Raw genomic sequence first — 23,733 nt, forward strand, 5'->3', positions numbered from 1 at the left:
TTCTTCAAATATAACCCGTACAATTGTAACACTTAGGGGCCGTTTGGTTCAAAAGGTCGGAATGGATTGGAATTGAATGAGATACCATGAGGGGATGGATTTAGAACCTCATACCTATTATTTATTGTTTGGTTCACTCTAAAACTGTATGGAGGGGGAATGGAGTTAGAAACCTGAGTGAGAAGGTGGATATGGGATTCCAAGGGGTTGGGGTGGAATTAGAATCCATCAGGATTCTAACTCCATTCCAAAATACCCCAACCAAACACCAGAATCACTCAAATCCATTCCATTCCATTCCACCACCCCCAACCAAACACTTCCTTAATATATACTCCCTTCTATTCACTTATTTCTTCCCCTTCCGTTTTGCACAAAAAATAAGGAAAAGATTTTAGACCACACAAAACACTATACCCCACAAGCACATAAATTTAGACCACTAAACTTACCAATTATATATTGAAATAGTCAAGGCCTTTATTTAACTCATTAATTATATATTCTACGAAGACAAACTTACATGTTCAACATACAAAAAAAAAAGAAAAAAAAGCCTACATTTGTACAAGCTAAGTTAAAAACAGAACACTATTTAGTTACCCGTACAACGCACGGGCACAAAATCTAGTAGGTAATAGAGAGGAGGAGATAATAGAGAGGATCCATATGCGTCAAATAGCATCGACACGGGGTAGATAAGATAAAAATCAGAATATCTAAAAAGTCACAAATAATTTATCTTTATCTACTTATATGAGTTTTATTTGACCTATCACTACTTTAAGCGGGGAAGTGGTGATTGAGCCTCATAACTTTGTGCTGTGAAATTAACCCCACAACTTTCAATTGGAGTGATTAGGCCCCATAACTTGCTTAATAAGTGAAATTAAACCCCTTTATCAAAATCTCACGAGAAATTCAATTTATCATATCTCAAAAGTGAAAAAACGATTATTTTCTTATGAAAAATACGAAACAAAAGTTTTAAAAAATTAATAAAAAATAGTATAAATTAGATAAAATTAAATTATTATTTTTTTTACGAAAATCAAGCAATTTATTATTTTTATATAAAGTACAATTTTTCAATTTTTTGTAAAAAAAATTCAATTGCAAAATATTTTATTAGGTAGTTGTGTTAAAATCATAAGTCGGAGTAAAAGATTTTCATGACAAAAAATATAAAAAATATAATAAAAGGGAAAATAAATATTTAAATATTTCTATTTTTCAATAATTAAAAAAATTTTACACATAAAATTGTTAATTGTTCTTTTTTTTTGTTTTGCAAAGAATCATACCGAATTACATACGTATGTAAAAAAAATGGTATTAGTATCTAATACGTATGATTTTAGTATGTTATATGTATACATGTTGCCGTGTTGGTATAGCTTATTGGTATATGTAATGATATATTGGTGAGATTTTGGAGATAATTTTGATTAATTTTATTAAACTTTTATTTCGTATTTTTCATAAGAACATAATCATTTTTTTACTTTTAAGATATGATAAATTGAATTTCTCGTGAGATTTTGATAAAAGGGTTTAATTTCACTTATTAAACAAGTTATGGGGCCTAATCACTCTAATTGAAACTTGTGGGGGTTAATTTCACAATTCCACAAAGTTATGGGGGTCAATCACTACTTCCCCGCTACTTTAAGTTACGACTTATGACGGATGCCATCGGTCACAAATAAGAATTTGTTGATCAAAAATTGAATTGGCAAGCTTTAGAATTATCGCGTTGGTGACGTTATAAAAGTGATTGGTGACATGTGGGTAATTGGTGCCCACGTTTTTTGTCTTAGGATATAACTTGGCTACATGTATAAAACATAAAACAAAACATATTATTTCCAATATTTATCATCCAAAATAGATATTACGAAGTATTTCCTAATCAAGTAAATTTAAAATTAATTTTGTCTTCTATATAACTATTCTCTGAATATTCTGGTTTCCTTTTTTTTAATTTTTGTTTGCACATTTGTATCCATATATGATGATATCATCAATAACAATAACAAGAAAATAATAAAATTTAACAAAGATTGTTCAATAAAAGAACAAAAACCCTAATTTTCTCTGGGTATTTTTCATTAAGATCTAATTTTACTATCATAAACTGCAATTATTCTTTCTGGGTATTTCAATTAAGTGGTGAGTTTTTTTTTTTTAATTAATGCCTGTTATTTTTTTTAATTTTTTTTTTTGGTATTTTAGATTGTTAGTTTTACTGTTTTATCTAATACACATGTGTGAATTTGGGTAAATTGGTTATTTTATTTGATTATATATGCTTTATTGGGTTAGTTTGACCGTTTATGATCATAATAAATTGGGGTTTTCTTGATCAATTGTTGTTCTTTTGTTGAATTGTGAATTGGGTAATGTGTAAAGTTTTAATCTTGTGAATTTTTATGTGAAAATTTGAAGTATGACAGTTTGTTGTTTTTGTTTGTATTGATTAATGCAGATTGTTTTGGGAAGTATATAATATCAATAATTGAAGGAAATATGATTTCGAAATCGTATGCCAATTTGTTAGATTTAGTAACAGGTGATTTTCCAACAATGAATTTAGAAAAGAAAAGACTCCCTAGAGTGATGTCTGTACCAGGAAATATTTCTGAACTTGAATCCGAGCACGCTCATAGTGTTTCTTCGGATAACCCGTCTACTGTGGTCCAAGATAGAATGATCATTGTTGCGAATCAATTACCGATAGTTGCAAGTCGTGGGGTGGATGGTGCAGGATGGATTTTTAGTCATGATGAGGATTCTTTGTTGCTACAACTTAGGGATGGTTTGCCTGATGAGACAGAAGTGATATATGTTGGTTCACTTAGGGCTGATGTAGATAGTAGTGAACAAGATAGTGTGTCTCAAATTCTTTTCGATAGCTTTAAATGTGTGCCGACTTTTTTGCCTCCTGATCTTGCTGATCGATATTATAATGGATTTTGCAAGAAGCAATTATGGCCACTATTTCATTATATGCTTCCATTTTCAGCGGGCCATGGAGGGCGGTTTGATAGGTCGTTATGGGAGGACTATGTTTCTGTAAATAGATTGTTTTCTCAGAAGGTCATTGAGGTGCTTAATCCTGATGATGATTATATTTGGATTCATGATTACCATTTGATGGCATTGCCAACTTTTTTGAGGAGGAGGTTTCACAGAATAAGAATGGGGTTCTTCCTTCACAGCCCTTTTCCTTCATCTGAAATCTATCGCTCTCTGCCTGTTCGAGAGGAAATAATTAGAGCTTTACTCAATGCAGACTTAATTGGTTTCCACACTTTTGATTATGCCCGACATTTCCTTTCTTGCTGCAGTCGAATGTTGGGTTTGGAGTATCAATCAAAGAGAGGCTACCTGGGGTTAGAATATCATGGTAGAACAGTTGGGATAAAGATAATGCCTGTCGGGATTCACATGGGTCGAATTGAGTCATCTATAAGACTGTCAGAGGAGGAGGGGAGGATAGCTAAGTTGAGGCAAACTTTTGATGGGAAAACTGTCTTGCTCGGTGCTGATGACCTGGATTTGTTCAAGGGAATTAATTTGAAGCTTCTGGCAATGGAGCAAATGCTTAAGCAACAACATAAGTGGCGGGGCCGGGCTGTAATGGTTCAGATTATTAACCCTGCGCGATGTAAAGGAAGTGGTATACAGGAGATGCTATCTGAGATAGAGGAGATCTCCCAGAGAATCAATAAAGAGTATGGAAAGCCCGGATATGAACCCGTGATTATTATTCACAGACCAGTAAGTGCACCTGAGAGGATTGCTTACTATACCACTGCTGAGTGTGTGGTGGTGACAGCTGTGAGGGATGGTATGAATCTTACCCCATATGAGTACATAGTTTGTAGAGAGGGGATATCTGGCTCGGAACCCAGTTCTGATGTATGTGGGCCTAGGAAGAGTATGATTGTGATTTCGGAATTCATTGGGTGCTCCCCATCCCTCAGTGGGGCCATTAGGATTAATTCATGGAATGTTGAAGCAACTGCTGAGGCAATGAATGCTGCTATCTCTATAGGAGACGCGGAAAAACAACTACGACATGAAAAACACTATCGATATGTTAGTTCCCATAATGTGGCTTATTGGGCAAGAAGCTTCATGCAAGATTTGGAAAGAACCTGCACTGATCATTTCAGGAGAAGATATTGGGGTGTAGGCTTGGGCTTCGGCTTTAGGGTTGTCTCTATTGATCCTAATTTCAGGAAGCTCTCGGTGGATGCTATTGCATCAGCATACAGAGTTTCACAAAATAGGGCCATCCTATTTGACTATGATGGAACTCTAATGCCCCAAAATTCGATGAGTAAGATGCCAAGTCAGGAGGTTATCTCAATTTTGGAGACACTCTGCACTGATCCTCGTAATACTGTCTTCATTGTCAGTGGGAGAGGGAAGGATAGTCTTAGTAATTGGTTTTCACCATGCAAAAAGCTTGGAATTGCTGCAGAGCATGGTTACTTTTTGAGGTTGGTCTCTTTTCTCCTCTCCTGGTCTATGTTGCTCGGACTCTTCAATATGACATCGCGTACCCGTGTCGGACACTGGACACTCGGACATGGGTAGGACACTCGGACACTTCATTTTAGACGAACATGAATTTTTTCATAAAAATAGACGAATCCGACACTTGGACACGTACTCGTGTCGGATACTTCTCACCGAGTCCGAGCAACATAGCTCCTGGTGCTGCTTTTAACATCTGGTTTTTTGTTTAGATACTTGGTTTGGAATTATTTCTTAAACCTTAAATGCTTTTTGGCAATTGAGTAGTAACTAAACCATGCCTGTTACGATTAAGTTAATGATGCATATCCTAATCAAGAGAACTCGATCATGAAGATTCTCCACTCTCTATTCCGTAGTTTGTTATTGGTAATTTGGTACAGGCTATGTAAATGTGATTTTTTTTAACTGGAGTATCATCGTGTCCCCGCACCTTTGTGCAAATTACAGACAAGGTCCTTGCATCTGAAATTTTTGAACACACAGTACCCCACTTGGGTTTGACACGCACCTGAGCCTGAGTGCAGAGGAACGATCTTTTAATCACTTTGATTGCTCGCTGAATCTTTATCCCGTCAAAATTGATTAACCACTCGGACATTCAAAATCATGGGCTACCCTTCTAGGGTTCTTTTCCTTACGATAATCAGATAATGTGCTTTTATCCGTCAACAGAGCAAGTTTGAGAGGGCCCCTAACAGTTTTATACCTTTTTACAATCCCCTCTATCCTAGCAAATAGTTTATGTGCTCCATTTTTGTCTATCCCGGCCAATAGTTTACATTACAATTTCTGGCGTGTTTTATGTTGTGTAGATTGAGTGTGGGACTTTCTATCCCGCTTGCATGTGCTTAATTGCTTACTTAAAAACCCAACCCATAAACAAATATATAAACTATTGGAGGGATTATATTTAGCTACTCTTATGATGTGTGATTTTCAGGTGGCCTGAGAATGGGGACTGGGAAAATTGCGGCCCGAGTACGGACTTTGGGTGGATGGAGATTGCTGAGCCTGTGATGCAATTGTACACCGACGCTACCGATGGTTCATATATAGAGTCTAAGGAGAGTGCTCTTGTTTGGCACTATCAAGACGCAGACCCAGACTTTGGGTCTGCTCAGGCCAAAGAAATGCTTGATCATTTGGAAAGTGTTTTAGCAAATGAACCTGTGGCCGTTAAGAAGGGTCAGCTCATTGTCGAAGTAAAACCCCAGGTATGTCTCTATAATGTCTTTTCTTTGTTCGTTTAAAGAAAGTAGCACGATATACTTATCTTCTTTTTATCTTTAATCATTGAGGATTGCTAGTTTGTGTGCATTTTGTTTTGGACCGTGAAATTTGCATCCCTGAATTATCCTTTAATGTTTTGAGATGAAGCACAAGCGAGTACCAAGAATGTTTGTTCTTGTCCGATCCACTTGTCCAAAGCAGATAGAGCTATGAATTATGATATCCGTTTAAGCTGCACTCGTCCAAAATATCTCGACTAGCAAACAACTTGAACTTACCCATAAATATTGACCACCGATCTGAATCAACGTGAACCCCAAAGTGCCAAATAATCCGCAAATTTAGGGTAAAGCCGTAAAGGTAAAGATTGAACATGATCAACCCGCAAATTTATGATTATGTTTTGTATGTTCTTCTTTCAGGGAGTGAGCAAAGGCATGGTTGCTGAGAAAGTATTCTCGTCATTGGCAGAGAAAGGGAAGCATGCGGATTTCGTGTTGTGCATAGGTGACGACCGATCTGATGAGGACATGTTTGAGATAGTTGACAATGCTGTTTCAAGAAACATATTGTCTCCAAATGCGTCCGTCTTTGCTTGTACAGTTGGTCAGAAGCCTAGCAAGGCTCAATATTTTGTAAATGACACTGCTGAAGTCCGGCTTGTACTCGAGTCGCTTGCCGAGTTCTCTGATCTTTCAGGCTCTGCTTAGCAAACTACAATAACAGTCCACACTTATTCTTTCATTCTCTTATAATTCTAGTTTGCGTTATTGTGTATCAATCTTATCTACTTTTTATCCATTGCTCATATCTATAATCAAATCTTTGGGCAAGTTCCTGCCTGGGGGATTGCGGGTGAATTGCGCACTTTCAGCGCCTTCAGCTCTCTCGAGCTCACACCCCCTTGAAGTAGACTGGACAAATTTGACTTCACCGAAATACCTAACCCAGAGATTTGAAGGAGTCCCGAATCTAACCTTCCCACACAAGTTCAAACCACCTGCGTTGCTGTAGATATAAATGACTGCATGCATCCAACCTCCTATCCCGCCATTCAGCCAATTAGGGGAGTCCATGAAGCACTGGGTCAAAGAATAGGTCAACTTACCCAAAGACCGACGGTAATGGATCAATTCGTGGATTTTAGGATTAGAACAGATAAAAATGAAGGGTTACAAGGAAAACCAGGATTACTAGCATCCCAGTTTCAGATTAATTATAACTATACACAATCGAAATTACAGTATAAATACAGTGGCGTACTCCAATAGGAGCATGTATAAATCAGTATTAAGAACAAACAGCAAAATCAGGTATGGTGCGCTACCTATACTGGTACAGGTGTCGCTGCTACTGTGGCAGGTACGCGATTTTCAACAGGAATCTCAACAAACTCTGACAGAAGAGCCCTGAACTCGTCTCCGCCAATGGTTTCCTTTTCAAGAAGAACATCAACAATTTTGTCAATGGCCTCCCTATTGTTCCTTATGTGAGTAAGTGCAATTTGATAAGCCTCATCGGAGAGTCTCTTGATTGCAACATCTATGTCCTCAGCCAGCTTCTCTGACATGGAGTTTCGTGCCATCATTCTCATGATCACATCTTGACTTTGTGATGCATCCATTAGAGACCATGGTCCGATATCAGACATTCCGAATGTGACAACCATCTGTGAGGGTAACAAACAGTGCATAAGGTATGCTTTCACACAAGAACGGGTGAAAGAGACGGAATTTAGTTCAAGCCACTTGAGCTTAAAACTGAAAACTACAAGGGGGTTTGAAGGTGGGAGTCGAACAAGGAACTAAACCTAGCAAAACTAACCAGAACTCTGCACCCAACCCAAACCTAAAATGAATCGGACCCAAAAAAGACCTGATCAACTCTATACAAAATCTGAAAATGACTAGAATTAAACTGACCCGTACCTAAATGACTTGATAACAGCATAACAAAACCGTTCTCCATGACTACACGGAAGTATTGGGCATCAATTGGATGAAGACAAATGACGAGGTTATACAAAGCTCACCTGTTTAGCCAAACCAGTAATTTGCTGCAAATCGCCAGCAGCTCCAGTGGTGACCTCAGGTTCACCAAATATGACTTCCTCAGCAGCTCTGCCGCCTAGACCACCTACAATCCTTGCAAAGAGTTGCTGCTTTGAGATGAGGGTTGGATCGTCAGATGGAATGAACCAAGTCAGTCCTCGTGCCTGACCACGTGGGACCAACGTTACCTTCTGAACAGCATCATGCCCAGGTGTCAAAGTTCTGCGAAAGAACAAAATTAATATTGTTCAGTGTTTTCATTTGTGAGAAACTTATTAGTTTAATTTCACATTTGAACTGAGTAGAAGAACTTCACATGACGCACAACTATTAGATCACAAGATTAATGTAGAAGGTTTTGACTTCTTAGATAAAAGCGCGAACTTTTAAAACTGAAAGCTACCAGTGATATTCAAACAATCAGATCTTTATTTAAATACTACTCCCTCCGTCCAAATCATTTGTTTACCTTTTTATTTTTATTTTTTAAGAGGGGTATTTAATCAAGGGTAAACAAATGAATGGGACAAAGAGAGTAGCATTTTATCTTGAAACTTCACGTCTACTGTAAGTACATAAGTTGATTGTCAAATCATTTTGTAAATTTTTTACTGAAGTAGGCTATGGAAATTCAATGTGTCAAAATCTACCAAAATTGAAAAAAAATTAAGACAGCAATTTTAAATGAAAAAAGGTAAAAGACACTTTGTTTTGAAAATGTACATTTCCCAAGTTCCCAGTATATATCCTTGAACATTGAGTTTATGCAATATGCCATCAAAGAGTAGAGATTTATTAGTAAACAAAACATCTTGGAGAAAGGAGGTCATCCAGTGAAACTCTCGTTGAAAGAACATTTTTCCTTCACAAAACAGGATTTAAGATATTGAGATGCATGTAAATCTAAATACTCGTATATTCATATTTTCCATTTCCATTTCCATTGGAGACATTCTTTGGTTACGAATTTAGTGAAGTATGATAAAATAAAGCAAAATAGCTTATTAAACTAGTTGTGCTTCTTTTTATTGTGAAGTTCAATGAAACGCTCAATGCAATTGTCCTGATGGTCATTCGGAAATAACCTGGCATTTGCGTGAGCCCTTAAGGCACTACGATAATGTTATATTAACCAAAATACTCCCAAGTATTTATTGAACAAAATGAGAACAGAAAAAACTGTGGCGATTGAATTATACTGTGTGAACTGTGAACTATGAATACGTTAATACCAAAGTGCTTTCACTTACCCACAGATGGCATGTCCCACTTCGTGATATGCAACAAGGCTTTTGCTTTTACCATCTGTCATCACTGTTCCCTCCATCCCAGCTACAATTCTATCAATGGAATCATCTATCTCCTTTGAAGAAATTGCAGTCTTGCCACGGCGACCTGCCAATATTGCACCTTCATTTAAGAGGTTTGCCAGATCAGCTCCACTGAAACCAGGTGTTCTCATAGCTATCACATCGAAGGAGACGTCTGCGTCAAACTTCTTATTGCTGCCATGAACCTTCAAGATCTCAGTTCTTCCTCTTATGTCAGGAACATCTACCATCACCTGAAACAAGGACAGAAAGTAAATGTCTGCATCACCATCTTCAAACATTCAATGTGATTGCTCGGGTTACTGGTGAACCCAACACATTCGACAAAGTCTTGACCGTCTCACACGGGTACTGTTGGCAATCAGGTTAATTAGGTTGGATCATTTCTGAGTCATTTCAGATTTTCAGCTGCACTGCTATTGGGTCGATTCTGTCAGCAATCAGCACAGGTTCATGTCGTTTTTATTTAATCAAGTCATTTTTGGGTTGTTCTAGCTCATGACTAGTAAGGTTTTTGTTTCAAATTAGTCATTTTCGAATGTTCAAGCAATTTTTCGGGTCTACTTCACGTTGATTTTTTCGGGTTTAGGTCGGTCAGTCATGCCCGGACTAGTCACATCATAGAAAAAAACTCAATGCATCAAGTTATGGAAAATTACCTGCCGGTCAAATCGTCCTGGCCTCAGCAGAGCAGAATCAAGAATGTCAGCTCTGTTAGTAGCAGCAATTACAATGATGCCGGTATTACCCTCAAAACCATCCATCTCCGTGAGAAGCTGATTCAACGTCTGTTCCCTTTCATCATTCCCTCCACCAATTCCAGTACCTCTCTGCCTTCCCACTGCATCTATTTCATCAACAAAAACAATACATGGAGCATTTTCTTTTGCCTTTTTAAATAGATCACGCACTCGAGATGCACCCACACCAACAAACATCTCTACAAATTCGGAACCAGAAATGGAGAAAAATGGAACACCAGCTTCTCCAGCAATAGCCTTTGCAAGCAATGTCTTTCCGGTACCTGGAGGACCCACAAGAAGAACACCTTTAGGGATGCGAGCTCCAACTGCTGTGAACCTCTCAGGCTTTTTAAGGAACTCGACAACTTCCATGAAATCCTGCTTTGCTTCATCAACCCCAGCAACATCATCAAAAGTTACCCCAGTATTAGGCTCCATTTGAAATTTGGCCTTTGACTGGCCAAAAGCTAGAGGAGACCCAGGACCACCTGGACCGCCCATTCCCCCACCAGAGCGTCTAGAGAGAAGAAAAAGTCCCCCGATCAAGATAAGCGGGAAAGCAAGATTTCCTATCAGGTTGAACAACATCGAACCTGAGTCCTCTTGTGCATTATGTGCTGCAAAGTCGATGTTCTTTGCCCTAAGCTTTTGAAGCAGTTCCTGGCTAAGACCTGGAAGTTGAACACGAACTCGCTGAACACGGTTACCTAGCTCAGGAGAGACGGCCTCCACAATAGCTATAGTGCCATTTTCATACAAATCTACCCTCTTGACCCTATCTTTGTCAAGATACTCCAAAAACCTTGAGTAAGACATTCTGGAAGAAGAAACCCCTTGGTCATCGGCAAGTGCAATTTTGCTACCCATTAAAGTTGAGGCAAGTCCTACATTTCCAAGCAACACTTTTAATAAAGCTCTTTTTCCTTGATTCGGTGCCTGGTTGAGCGATGCCTTCACGATATAGGCTTTAGGAGATCGTAGTAACACTGAGCGTTGTGGAGTGGCAAAAAGATGTCCGCGAAATAACTTTTCATTTATAAGGGTTTTGGTGGTAGAGGTTGACGAACCCACTAGACAGGCGGATGAGGCAGCCATTTTGAAGATCAGTTCTCTATATAGGCCAAATGCAAGATGAAGTTAGCCAAGCAAATATTTGGGGATCAACAAATATAAGAGCTTAATAATATTACAGTGGAAAAAGTGCAACATAAGAACTAAAACAAATAAACCTTTTCTAATGCTTGCACACTTACACTAGTAAAGGTCATAACTCATAACCACCCACTACAAGACTTTCTCAATTAGTGCTGACCTGTATCGGCAGTGATGTTTCCAGATTAGTTTAAAGGCTACTATAGCTATAGCAGTAATTTTTTATTTCATGAAAAGGTCATTCACTAGCTATTGGTGATTTTTCCTGTTCTAAGATGTACATCCTCATGTCAAATGTAGTGTACATTGAATCCATGTTACATTTTCCTCGAATATAAACATCACAAACCTAACTAAAGCATTAGAAAACCATCAAAGGTGTTTGCACATATAAGGTGAGACAACTTATGCTATTTACTTATATATGACTAATATTTACCTTCCTCATTGTTATTATAATGTAAATAAATCATCCAGACATTCCATCCAAATTTCTTCTTCACAACAAAAAAAGTCGCAGCAAATTGTAACATCACAGACACTTATAAATCTTCTATCTATCAATTATCATACTGATCCCAGCTTGCTTGCCTAATATTTACAAAATGAAATAGAATCTATGGTAACATTATGAACCAAAGACACGAGAGTACATTATCGTCATGGCAAATCAAATAGCTAAAACTATTGTTTCCTGCCCATAAAAGAAAAAGGTCCAGCCGTGAAAACCAAGAAATCTTAGGCTACTGTTAACAAGTTTGTCAAGCAAGTGATTATTACAGTAAACCTTTTCCACGGAGTACCACTACACCTGCATCCGGCTTCTTTTACATCTAACATTTTCACAACATTAGCAGTTGAATAACAAGCATACACACTTTCTTTTATCTCTCTATCCTGCATCCAGTTTCTCCAAATGGTGTTATATTCACATTTTCCCGTTAAACCAAGCGCACCAAGCCGCAAACAGAAGGATACGACATAATAGAACACAATTGTAGGTACTCACCTAAAAACCTGCTATTGAGCTCTTTGTTTAATTTATTTGGTTGTGTGGAAAAAGTATTAAGTAATATGAGAAACTTAATAGTTGCCTTAATAGAAAAGAGATCAACAAGTTTCTCATAGAACTCAAACAACAACCTCAGCAAGAGGTGTAAGCATGATATACCAACGGTTACCAGCAAGTTCCACTTGCACCTTTACTAATATGTTAAAAAGCTAAACAAGTTCAAGTTGCAACGACATAAGTACCACAGGTTGTGCGAGGACAAACACCAGTAGGTATGACCCCTTTTTCCAAGTTGTGCAGCCTATCGATAGACTGTCAGCTATAATCTTCTATATGAAACACTCTCACAAGAAACTCAAACCAAACTCTGACAGGCAGTCCTCACATTTCCCCTTAATCTCAGTAGAGAGACGATTGTTTCCTTTCTTAAAAGATGAAGTCCTAGTACATTGTTGGATTCAATCCCACAAAACAGAACCTCAGTGGTAACATGCCTAACAGAACTTACATATTACTCCCTACATCTCATTTATATGTCTCCAGATGACTTCTATGGTCAAAGGATGCAGATTTTGACTGTTATTTACTCAGTGGTATAGATTTTGTTTATTCTGTTTTTTGGGAAAAGGGTAAGGATGGAAAAGTAATGGCAAAAAGTCCATGAAAGAGTAATCTTTGTCCATGAAAGAGCAACTATGTACTCATAATACACAATAGTTACAAGTTTCAGAAAATAATAACATGAATATAATTGTTTACATAAAGCAATCATGATAATATTGCATTGTATCTCTACTTACACCAGGGGCGGATCTAGGTAGAAGGCTACGTGGGCTTGAGCCCAACCAATGTATGAGAATAAAATTAACTTCTGTTACTAAATGTTCACTGATTCAATATATCTTAGTTGGTCTGAGTACTGACATGAAGAATTTGCTTCTGTTTTGACAGCGGGGGTTCAAACCCCATAACAAGCAATTTTGTTTTCCTCATAATATCCCACAAGTTGGCTGACATTTCATCATAAATCTTAATAATGTTTTTTTTTTTAGCGAAAATCTCAATAATGTTTATGATAAATTGTTAATACGGTGCACATAATAATTTGATTGTTGTTAAAATTAATTTTAAAAAAAATTGTACACACCCACCTATTCGAGAATACAAAAATATTATCATATTTTAAAAAGACGGAGATAATAGGACGTCTTCGTTTTTTTCATGATAGTTGTTATATTTAACGGAACTTTGAAAATAATTTGTAAACAAGTACTCCCTCCATTCAACAATTATCACCACATTTCAATATAATACCTCTCACATATAATAGAGAAATGGAGTGATAATTGTTGAATGGAGGGAGTATAAAATTTGCAATATTTAATCATATATTTTTACAAGATAATATTTATTCTGTATATTGTAATTCTCCCCAAAACCATATAGCTTTGCCTAGTTATGCTATACACTATGTGCGACTTCGATTATACGGTTTGCCGGTTTCACAAGTCTAATCACCGCGGATGTTCACCTAGCTAGCCCAACCTACTTCAAAATCCTGGATCCGCCCCTGACTTACACTTTGGAGAAATTAATGGTCAAGGACCTCAAGGTTGCATTGGTTGACCGCTAAAGACAGGACTACGACAGTTTGGGATGAACGTAGTACTTAATAAGCTATTTGGCTAGAGATTTCATAGATTGTTATCTGTACTATAGCCCGTAAGAGTTATTAATCTAAACCTCAATGATGACAACACATTTTCATGATCTTGATCCAAAAAATTGATCATTCTGGATGTATTTAATTGGCAACTCCTTCCTGAAATTTGACTACATAATCCTGAATTGTCAACAATTTTCGGCTTACTTCCATTCTATTCATTTCTCAGCTAGTTCTTACATCTAAACTCTGAACTCTATAAGTAAACAGGCAGGCATATTTCAGACCGCAATAGAAATAGCAACAAATACCCCAACACACAGCAGCAACAACATTACCCCAGTCCCTCAATGGCTCCCACAAATTACAGGTTAAGGGACGTTGGATGTACGTAGCCTTACCCTCCAACACAAACATGATGTTTCCGAATGACCCAAGATAAAAATTCAACATTCACAAAGCATAATTTCCTAACATGAATAAATTTTCAGTGGAGATAACACTATATTCAAGTGGGTAAGTGAGGAAACAATCAAAGATGCAAACTTTAACTACACTATGATAAAATTAAGAAGAACCCATTAATATAATGTCGAAATAACAGAAACCCAGATGAAATATTAGCTCAAATTATCAAAAAAAAGTACCTTAAAATGTTGTCAGAGTAAAAGGAGGAGGCTGAGACAGGAGGAAATCGGGTGAAGATTAAGAAGAGAGAGAAAGAGGTTGCAGTGTGTATTTAGAAGAACTGGATGTGGTTTCAAAGCAGTTACGTGGCATCTTTAGTAATTGTGTATGGATCATCTTGTTCACACTTTCAAGTAGGGATGGCAGTGGGTCGGGGACCCGACCCAGACCCTGAGGGTCGGACCCTAATGGGTCGGGTATGGGTCTCATTTTTTCAGACCCAATGGATATGGGTCGGGTATGGGTCTTAAGAAAATATTTGGTCCGGTCCGGTCTAAGTTATGAGACCCATACCCGACCCTTAGACCCTTTATTAAAGAAAAAAAATCAAAATTACAACTTTTCTGAATTCATACTGGCAGTTGTAGAAACCCAACTAAAGTCTCTTTCTCTTCCCTCATCCCATAAAGTGATAAAACTCAACCAAACTCTTCTGACAATACCACCACTCCACCACTGACACAAGAAAACCACCACCACAAAGATCGATACGCGACTCCAAGAACCACCTCTCTAATAGCCGGCGACCGACAACCACCATTAATGGCAGATTAATAAACTCATAATGTTAAAGTAGTATGATTTTTTTTTAATATTATAGACCCTATAATCGTTAATCTTATTCTAAAGTGGTTGAAACTCGACCATGGGTAGATCAGACCTACCCTTACCCATAGGGTCCGGGTATGGGTCCTCAAATTTTAGACCCTTGCGGGTCTGGGTCGGGTACGGGTCCAAAGGGAAAATCTCGGGTCGGGTCCGGGTCTAGGCCGACCCTACCCAGACCCTACCCATTGCCATCCCTACTTTCAAGTTTCAAGTCCAATACGCAATTCAATGTGGTCTACTAAATAGTCTTTGGATATTTTTGTGCTTGATTGAGAATTGATTCTCTTCGTGTACATTATTAGTGGTAGTTATTTAGGAGTAAAAATCCTCTCCATTTCCTCAAAAGAAATGGAGAGGCAAGTACCTATTAATGGTACGGATCGCTTATTGACAACATATAACGGTTCTAAATTTACGCATAAAAATAAAGGAAAATGAGGGTGAAAGAGGAATTTATTGTTTAATGAGATTGTGAGAGGAAATGGAGAGAAAGGAAATGGAGAGGATCCATTTCCGTTATTTAGTTACTCCCTCCGTCCCGGTCATTTGTTGTCCTTTTTCATATTGGGGTGTCTCACTCATTTGTTGTCCTTTCTATTTTAAGAATGAACTTGATGAGCAATTTGATCATTCACACTCCATTTGTTCCACTTGTCACTTAGTAATTGGCCACTTCCCCTTTCCTTGGTCTTTGTGCCAAAACCAAAGGACAACAATTGACCGGGACGGAGGGAGTATTTACTTATTTGGTGTCCATAATAAGTGGTCTACAAAAGACAGGACTAAGTTATGGGGGGTGTTACTAGGATTTGTGGGTGGTGGTCGGTGGTGTTTAGGGGTTGCATTAAAGGGTGGTGATGGCTGTACGGGTAGGTGAAGGAGCGGTGTTGATGGTGGCAGGTCGCGGTGAAATTGTGTGTGGGTCATGTAATCGGGGAGGGGGGGTTATGGTATGTGAATTTATAATGACGTGGAGAGGGGGCGGTGAGGTAAAGAAATGGATCCCCTTTGATTTACTTTTTTGTTTGGTTAAAATACAAGGGAATGCATTTTTTTTAAAAAAAAACCAAAAAAAAGAAGAACCATAAACACCCACAACCACCACCCACCACCAAACTGACCACACCAGCAAAAATAACATCGTCGGCCGCCAGCTAGCCATATCTGCCACCAGGAAGTCAGCCCTCCCTCACGCAGCACTACTTCTTCTCCTTTGTATACCCTATGAAATCACCATTCACCACCATAATCAGCCCTTAAAACACCATCAAATCAGTCCCCAAAACACAAAAGCCCCTCCCCCCACCCATCAAAACACCGGATCTGGTGGTTTTAGGGTGGGTTTGTGGGACTAGGGTGGATCACCAGAGAGGAGCAATAGGGAAACATGTCGTCGGCAAAGGGGTGGAACTTGGAAGGATGGCGTCAGCAGTGGTGGTGATATTGGATGGTGACGTCGGTTGTGGTGGCAGTGGTGGGGTATGCGTGGTGGCAGTGGTGGGGCATGCGTGGTGGTTGAGGTGGTAGTTTAGTGAGGTAGAGAATGAAATCTCATACATTAGGGGGGTGAGTGAATGGAATTAGAGAGGTTATGGGTTATGGAGGGAAATTGAGGGGGTAAAAAATGGGAAAAATGATGAAACAAACACCTTCAAAGAGAATGAGGGATTTTGATTCCCTTTTCCTTTCCTGAATACCCCTAACCAAACGCCCTCTAAAAGTGAATAACGGTATGTGAATAATTTAATTGATAAAAAAAATCCATATAAGGAAACGTAAACAATCAAATGGAGCAACCTAAAATAGTAAATAATTGTTGTTAATTTGTTTTTTTTTCCGGAAGAAATGATCATGGTAAGTAAGTTAAGTTCTACGATATTTTTAATTTATTATAAGTTGACTTTTCTGTCTAATTGAGAATGTTTCCTGAGCAATTACGAACAATATAAGATAACTAGTAACTTGAACAAGAGGAAAATGGAGTAAAATGAATAGAGGTGGAAATCACGTAAGTCGGGTCAATCGCGTTGAATTTGGGCCGAGCAAGGCGGGTCGTATCAGGTTCAGGTAAGAGCCGATTAGCATACTTTTTCAGGTCGAGACGGGTTCGATCAGGGTCGGGTTTTTTGGGTAAATTAATGTGACATATTGATTCGGATTCGGGATGGTGTTACTTTATCGCATTACTTTAGTTATTAACAATATGTTTAGTTTTTAACATTATTTTGTTTACTTACTTTGTTACTCTGAGTAAGTTAAACATATATCAAACTAAACACGAAATCACTCTAATTAAATTAATAATAATTAAAATTAATAATTGTTCGGTCATCAATCTTATCGGCTCTAGTTCATATCGAATCAGGTCGGATTGAGTTTTGGTCTATGGTCATCTGGTTGTATCGCTTGTGGGTTCGTTTGTGAAACGTGACTAGCCGAGGTGGCCTAGACCTATATATTTAATTCTAGAGAACGCTTTGAGGTGGTTGAAGGATAGGCAACAATTCTTACAAACTAAATTTGTCTGTATACTATACGAGTATCTATTAAATTTATAAATGTGTCTAATGTCTTATATTTCATGGGAATATCGTATCACTTATATGTTATGTGTTCGTGTTCGTGTCCGTATTCGTGTAGGTGCTACTTAGGGGAAACTAAAGTTGGCAAGTCTGATTCGACCTGAAGGACCTAAAAAGGTTGCAAACCAAAATTGATCGGATCCGACTCGATGATGACCAGTAACCCGACAAGATCCGATTAAGGCTGACCCGAAATCGAACCCGACTCGACCCTAGATGACCAGTAATCTGAATCGACCTAATATATGCCTGGACTCAACCCGACCCCAAAGATAACCGAAATTGATCCAAAAGCTAACCCAAAAATTGACCTAATCCAAAAGTTAACCCAATATTAACTCGAAAAGTAAACCCCGTCATATATGAAAAATCAAGGCAATAAAGACCTAATTAAACCAACATTGTGAACAACTTTTATAAAGTATTTAATATTAACTAACCTTATAAATTCACTAAATAATGAACATAACTCAACTTAAACCGGTTAAATAATTGGAAAAAGCGACCAAATAATAAATTGATGAGTTAAACCAAGCAAAATACGGCCTAAACCCGACTATACTCAACAAATTATCATAATTACCTGATCTGATAGGTAATGACCCGATCCTTTAATGGCCGACCCAAACCTAACTTGGCATGAAAAATCTATCTCAATGACTGATCCGATAATAACGAGAACCCAACCCAAAGTTCCGAACCCAATTGACCTGACTATCCCAACTCGTAAGTGACCCAACCCGAACATAGTTATAAACTTATAACCCAATAGGACCCTAACCCGACATGATCCGACCCGAACTAGCCGATTGCTGCCTCTAGTTGAAAGGTGAGGTGACTAAGCCGGCTAGCCCTATATACGTATGTGTTTTCTGGAGGACCCTTTGTCCAATCCTTATCAACTTAGCAACCCAAGAGCCTCAACAGGTGAATCGGTGTATCCATCGCAAAACCCCTGAAGCAGAGAATCTCGAGAGAGCGTCAATGGCGGACAGAGACAGCCCATACGAGAGAGTTAAGGGCGGACGCCTTAGTTTCAAAGGCGGAGAATTAGCTACTAACAGCAAAACCATTGACAAGAAAAAGAAAAAGAAGAAGAAAATCACCAGCAAAGAGGTTGAAGAACAAGAACAAGAACAAGAACAACAACTATCGAAACCCGGTAATGTGATCGATGACGGAACCGCCCCGGGTGAAGCCATTTACACTATTGACGCCGCCAAGAAGATGAAATATGAAGAGCTTTTCCCTGTTGAGACTAAGAAATTCGGGTACGATCCCAAAGCGAAGGTTAAATCTGTTGAAGACGCTCTTGACGATCGTATCAAGAAAAAGGCTGATCGTTATTGTAAATAGACAGGTGCAATTTTAATCCTTATTCATAAATTAGATTATTTTTGTTTTGGATTTAACTTGAGAACACAAATTCTAGGGTTTGTGTTTTCTGTTATTATTTAGTTCCCCCCAAATTAGAGGTTACATTTGCTTGCTTTTGGGTGTCTTCCAGGCGATACTTTGACCGTATTTTTCTTCATATCTATGGTTTGGATAGGATGAAGTATTTTAAATAATTACTCCGCATTAAAGAGACATGACACATGTTTAGATGACTCCGATGTTCGTTAGTAGATGTATAATGTGGCATTTTCCCTCTCCTTGGAGCTTATTTATTTGTATGATATTGATAACCTCTGGTTTTGCTACAATGCTACCCTTAGCAGAATCCCTATGGGATGTTACATTCATAAATTCTGGTCAAGTTGAGGCCTGAGGGAGCGATTATCCACGGTTTCAGAATCTTGTAGTTTTAGTTTGTTAGTTGTTGTTGTTGCTGACTTAAGATCCAGAAAAGAGATAGTTGATACTGACAGTTTACATGTAATCCTTCTACTTCATAAGAGTACACCTGAACATGACCCAAACCCTGCAATTGCCCTACCCTAATGACCCATAGGTCTAATCAGAAGCATGAAGTTGAGCAGTATCAGCGAAAGCCTTAAGGCAATTTATTGCATTTGTTTCTAGTTTTATCCAAGTAGCTTGAGTTTGGTGATCAATACTACATTAAAACATAAGCCAGTCTACTCACTCCGTCCCGGTCATTTGTTTACCTTTGGTTTTGGCACAAAGACCAAAGAGAGGGCAGGGGACCATTTGTGGGTATTATTATTGAGTGACAAGTGGACAATAGTTTATGTGGAAGATCAAATTACCTTCCAAAAATATTCCCAATATAGAAGGGTAAACAAATGAATAAGACACCCATAAATGGAATTGGTAAACAAATGACCAAGACGGAGGGAGTATATTGTTATCTGTAGTCAGTGGTTTTTGTAGGAGCACGGGGTCTATCGATATGGGGACAGACACAAATCCCATTGATCGATCTATATCACATTTATTGTTCCACAAGCCGTCTGATCTCCTGTTGGCTTTTGATGCTGTGGCCATGAAATATACACTGTTTATTGTTCTTCCCAATTTATTTTCTCAAAATACTATGGGGCACTCCTCATTAATGGAAATAGTCGTCCATAATTTACGAACTTAGTTTCATCTGGATACTAAAGGCATTCTAAAATATAGTATGACTATAGTATATGTATATCTATATCTATAACTATGTATCTCACTATTGTTAGTTTGCTGTTAATGGAAGAAATGAATGTCTCATGCTCTCTTCCTTCATTATGCTTGTTCAATTAAAAGGCGCCTCTCATGTTTCCTCCTCAACTTCTTTAACTTACCTTCCTTAGGGGTGAAACCTGACCTCGTTTTATAATCTGTCAAGCTTAGGGTGATTGCCCCCTCACTGCTCCAGCTTTTCATGGCTATCAAATATGTGATATTCCCAAGTGTACTTAATTCCAGTATAAATCCTATGCTTTATTTAGAACTTCAGAACTATTTTTCTTAAATGACTCCTGATCTGATCCTGTTGAATTGATGTAGCACCACAGTTAACGGTGAGATAAGAGCGAAGATCCATTTAGATCCCATGACACAGTGGTTACAGGTTTCATTGAACCCCCAGAGCCTCGTGCATTTATAAATATATACTGGCTTTAAATTAATTGAACTCTTACTTTATAAGAGCATATCACATACTGTATGTGACGTATTTATAACAAATTAGCTGTTGCCTTTTCCCTTTTTCTCCAGTTCGTTGTTTACCTGTTTGGCGTCTATCTTCTTCAAATGGATTAGTTTAGTTTCAACTTTCAGTTTCACTTCAACTGTATCTGACTACCTGAGTTCACCTGTAGCTGGAGTCCACAAGTCTTTCTTAGGATTTCCTTTTGCTTGCCATATACACTGCGTAAAATCCTTCTCATAGAATTATTGCTTGTTTACGTTTAACAGGTTGAGGCACCTAATCCATCAAAAGCTGACAAACCAGTGAGCCAAGAAGAAACTACTTTGGTTAATGAAAATGGCACTGAACACAGAAACTGAAAACTGTGTACACGCTATAGTAGAACTTTAAAACGCTCTATCAATGGACTGTATGCCTAGTCTCGATTTTCGATGCAGGGGACTTCAGTCTGCTTCTCCCTAGTTAGACTTTTGTGCATCTTCTATCTATTTCCAGTTTTCTAAGTAAGGATTAACCCTTGTATATTTCCTGTTTCTCCGGTATTCTGAGCTTCAATGAATGTCGAGTATCTGTTGTTCAATACTTCTTGATTAGATTTGGCCGCGAGCTGCGCTGAATTATAATGTTGGAGACTTCTTCCTTGAAACTTGTATATTGAATGGTGAGATTGTAACACATTGATGCAGACTGAGACCAGTACCTGTGATGGGTGCTCTTTTTTATAGGGACCTCCCCGGCCAGGCTGCTGTTTTATGGGAGGAAGATGGTTCAAGCTAAAACCGAGATGAATGTTGATCAATCGTTTTAGCAAATCAGTTGGCATTATTCTTAATGGTCTATTCCAGTGTTATTTTGTCGGAAATTCATATCCAATCATGAACAATCACCATTAAGCTGTACAGTAGATGTTTCCAGGCCCCTAGGTTGTTTAGTCGAGTTGTAGTTTGTCAAATTCAACATAAAAATGACTTTGAAAACAGTCATAGCTGAAACCAAAAATGCTTTGTTCACTAACTCAAAATTTCTTACGCTGAATTCTCTATAATAATTTTTTTTTTTTTTGAGTACTCTCTCGATAACCGTTCTAGTACAATTTTAAACAGCACTTTTGCCTTGGTGATATGGCAGGCTTGTCGGTGTCATTGCAGTTCTCCTTTGGGCGATGATAACACCATTACCATTTTGTTTAATGCCACTCAAATACAAGTTAATTATACGAGTATCTTACAATTCACTATCTCACAACTTGAATGACATTACTAAAAACAGTAGTGGATTTATCATTACCCTTCTCCTTTAGGACAAGTGTACAAAGCATCATTAACTGTAGGATGCAATCTTGTGCTTAGGCATAAGTTCATCAATTGGTCTCTCTGGTGACAATCACAAATTGTGATGACTTTAAATATATGACCACTTTAAGATAAAAAGTAACTACTTATAAAATGGTACGTATCAAATAATGGTCACATTTTCTCTTTAAAAAGGTTACATTTCGGTCCGTCACAATTTGTGATGAAGAAGAGGCCGTCACAAATGAGAATTTGCGTAAGTTCATTTATTTTAACCAAGTAGGACTTTCCGATTGAAGTTCGAGACAAATGTCATCAATTCCGCATACTTTAACCTGAATTCAATCCTCACAGATCGTAAAGAAAAAATGTTAATAACTATCTCACGTACTATACAAGGCTAAAGACAACTCCAGGAGCAATCCTGTTTTCCGACTGTTCACTTTTGTTCTCCCAGCATATCTGCCAGAACTATGTTGACTATACTAGTCTAACAGTGGAAGCATTTCTAAAGGCCATTAATGAGCAAACCCTTCGGTTGTATTATGTTTTATAATAATGCTATTAATCAAAAAGTTTGTCGGAGCTGCATCTCGTCTCGTTTGCTTGGAGGAGAAACACTCTTATCCCTTTGTATAAGAATAAAGGTGATGTTCAAGAGTGTTTCAATTATCGGGGAGTTAAACTTATGAGTCATATGATGAAGTTATGGGAACGGATAATCGAGAAAAGGCTTAGGAAAGGTGTAGACATCTCGGATAACCAATTTGGATTTATGCCTGGGAGATTGACTATGAATGCGATTTTTATCATGAGACAGTTGATGGAACACCATCGGGACAAGAAGAAAGACCTTCACATGGTTTTTATTGACTTGGAAAATGCATATAATAGGGCACCGAAAGAAGTACTTTGGTGGGTTTTGGCGAGAAAGGGTGTGTCTCGAAAATATATTGACCTCATAAACGACATGTATGAGGGTGATAGTGCAAGTGTTCGCACTAATGTTGGGAGAACGGAAGAATTTCCTGATGCGTGTCTATAATATGATGTTTTACATCTTTATTTCCACGCATTTTATGTCTATTATTAGTAGTTTATTCTACTACTTGCCCCATTTCGTCTAGTTTCGTATTTTTATGTAATATTGCAGATTATTGCGGAATTGAGTAGGTAATGAGCCAAATCCGTCCCAAAGTGCTTAGCATTGCATTTGACATGAAGTAGATGCTTGAGGAATGAGCTTGGTGCGCATTTGAAGACCCGAAAGACATATTTGCGAGAGTTTAGAAGCGGACTACCAGCTACAGCGGTCTATAGACTGACCTACATGGTCTATAGACTGTCAGAATGCTTCTCGACATTGCAGCCTTATTCAGATGGCTATATCTCTAGTTCTAGAGCAGATAATAGAGTGATTCCAATTGGAGGTGAAATCTTATCCTCTTAGCTTTCCAACGCCGCGTAGAACACCTGATTTGACCAAGTAACGAAGAAATGACAGCTGTTTTAAGATCAGTGCGCGCTGCAGAATTCGTCAGAATGCATTCCTGTACAGCGCCAGTGGTCGATCGACTGTCCCCAGTGGTCGATCGACCACCTCACGATTCTGATACGCAAATTAAAGTTAGAATTCCGAAGCCCAATGTAATTAGGTTTTAAGAATAAGAGTTACGTGACATTCCTATAAAACGTAACCCCTGCCTACCTTTTATTGATCCATTCATGAGGAG

General features: G+C 38.2%; 3 protein-coding genes across 4 annotated transcripts; 2 read left to right on the forward strand and 1 right to left on the reverse strand.

Annotated features, from left to right (window-relative positions):
- The first annotated feature begins 1,839 nt into the window (after positions 1-1,839).
- Positions 1,840-6,562, forward strand: LOC141611497 (putative alpha,alpha-trehalose-phosphate synthase [UDP-forming] 7). The gene is made up of 4 exons (XM_074430047.1): positions 1,840-2,172; positions 2,489-4,511; positions 5,492-5,765; positions 6,204-6,562. The coding sequence occupies exons 2-4, from the start codon at positions 2,530-2,532 to the stop codon at positions 6,489-6,491; spliced, it is 2,544 nt and encodes an 847-aa protein (XP_074286148.1). The 5' UTR covers positions 1,840-2,172; positions 2,489-2,529; the 3' UTR covers positions 6,492-6,562.
- Positions 6,563-6,903: 341 nt separating this feature from the next.
- Positions 6,904-14,556, reverse strand: LOC141611498 (ATP-dependent zinc metalloprotease FTSH 2, chloroplastic). Of its 2 annotated transcripts, none has more exons than XM_074430048.1 (5): positions 14,381-14,556; positions 9,823-11,017; positions 9,083-9,396; positions 7,814-8,054; positions 6,904-7,450 (listed from the first exon to the last, which is right to left on the reverse strand). In XM_074430048.1, the coding sequence occupies exons 2-5, from the start codon at positions 10,999-11,001 to the stop codon at positions 7,109-7,111; spliced, it is 2,076 nt and encodes a 691-aa protein (XP_074286149.1). In that variant the 5' UTR covers positions 11,002-11,017; positions 14,381-14,556; the 3' UTR covers positions 6,904-7,108. The 2 variants fall into 2 exon arrangements, with proteins under 2 accessions (XP_074286149.1, XP_074286150.1); XM_074430049.1 differs by having other exon boundaries at positions 9,823-12,865; positions 13,646-14,490.
- A 3,916-nt stretch (positions 14,557-18,472) lies between these two features.
- LOC141611499 (uncharacterized) lies at positions 18,473-21,383 on the forward strand. The gene is made up of 2 exons (XM_074430050.1): positions 18,473-18,971; positions 20,975-21,383. The coding sequence occupies exon 1, from the start codon at positions 18,596-18,598 to the stop codon at positions 18,965-18,967; it is 372 nt and encodes a 123-aa protein (XP_074286151.1). The 5' UTR covers positions 18,473-18,595; the 3' UTR covers positions 18,968-18,971; positions 20,975-21,383.
- Positions 21,384-23,733: the final 2,350 nt, after the last annotated feature.

The sequence above is a fragment of the Silene latifolia genome, chromosome 11 (assembly GCF_048544455.1).
Source record: "Silene latifolia isolate original U9 population chromosome 11, ASM4854445v1, whole genome shotgun sequence".
NCBI classification, from domain to species: domain Eukaryota; kingdom Viridiplantae; phylum Streptophyta; class Magnoliopsida; order Caryophyllales; family Caryophyllaceae; genus Silene; species Silene latifolia.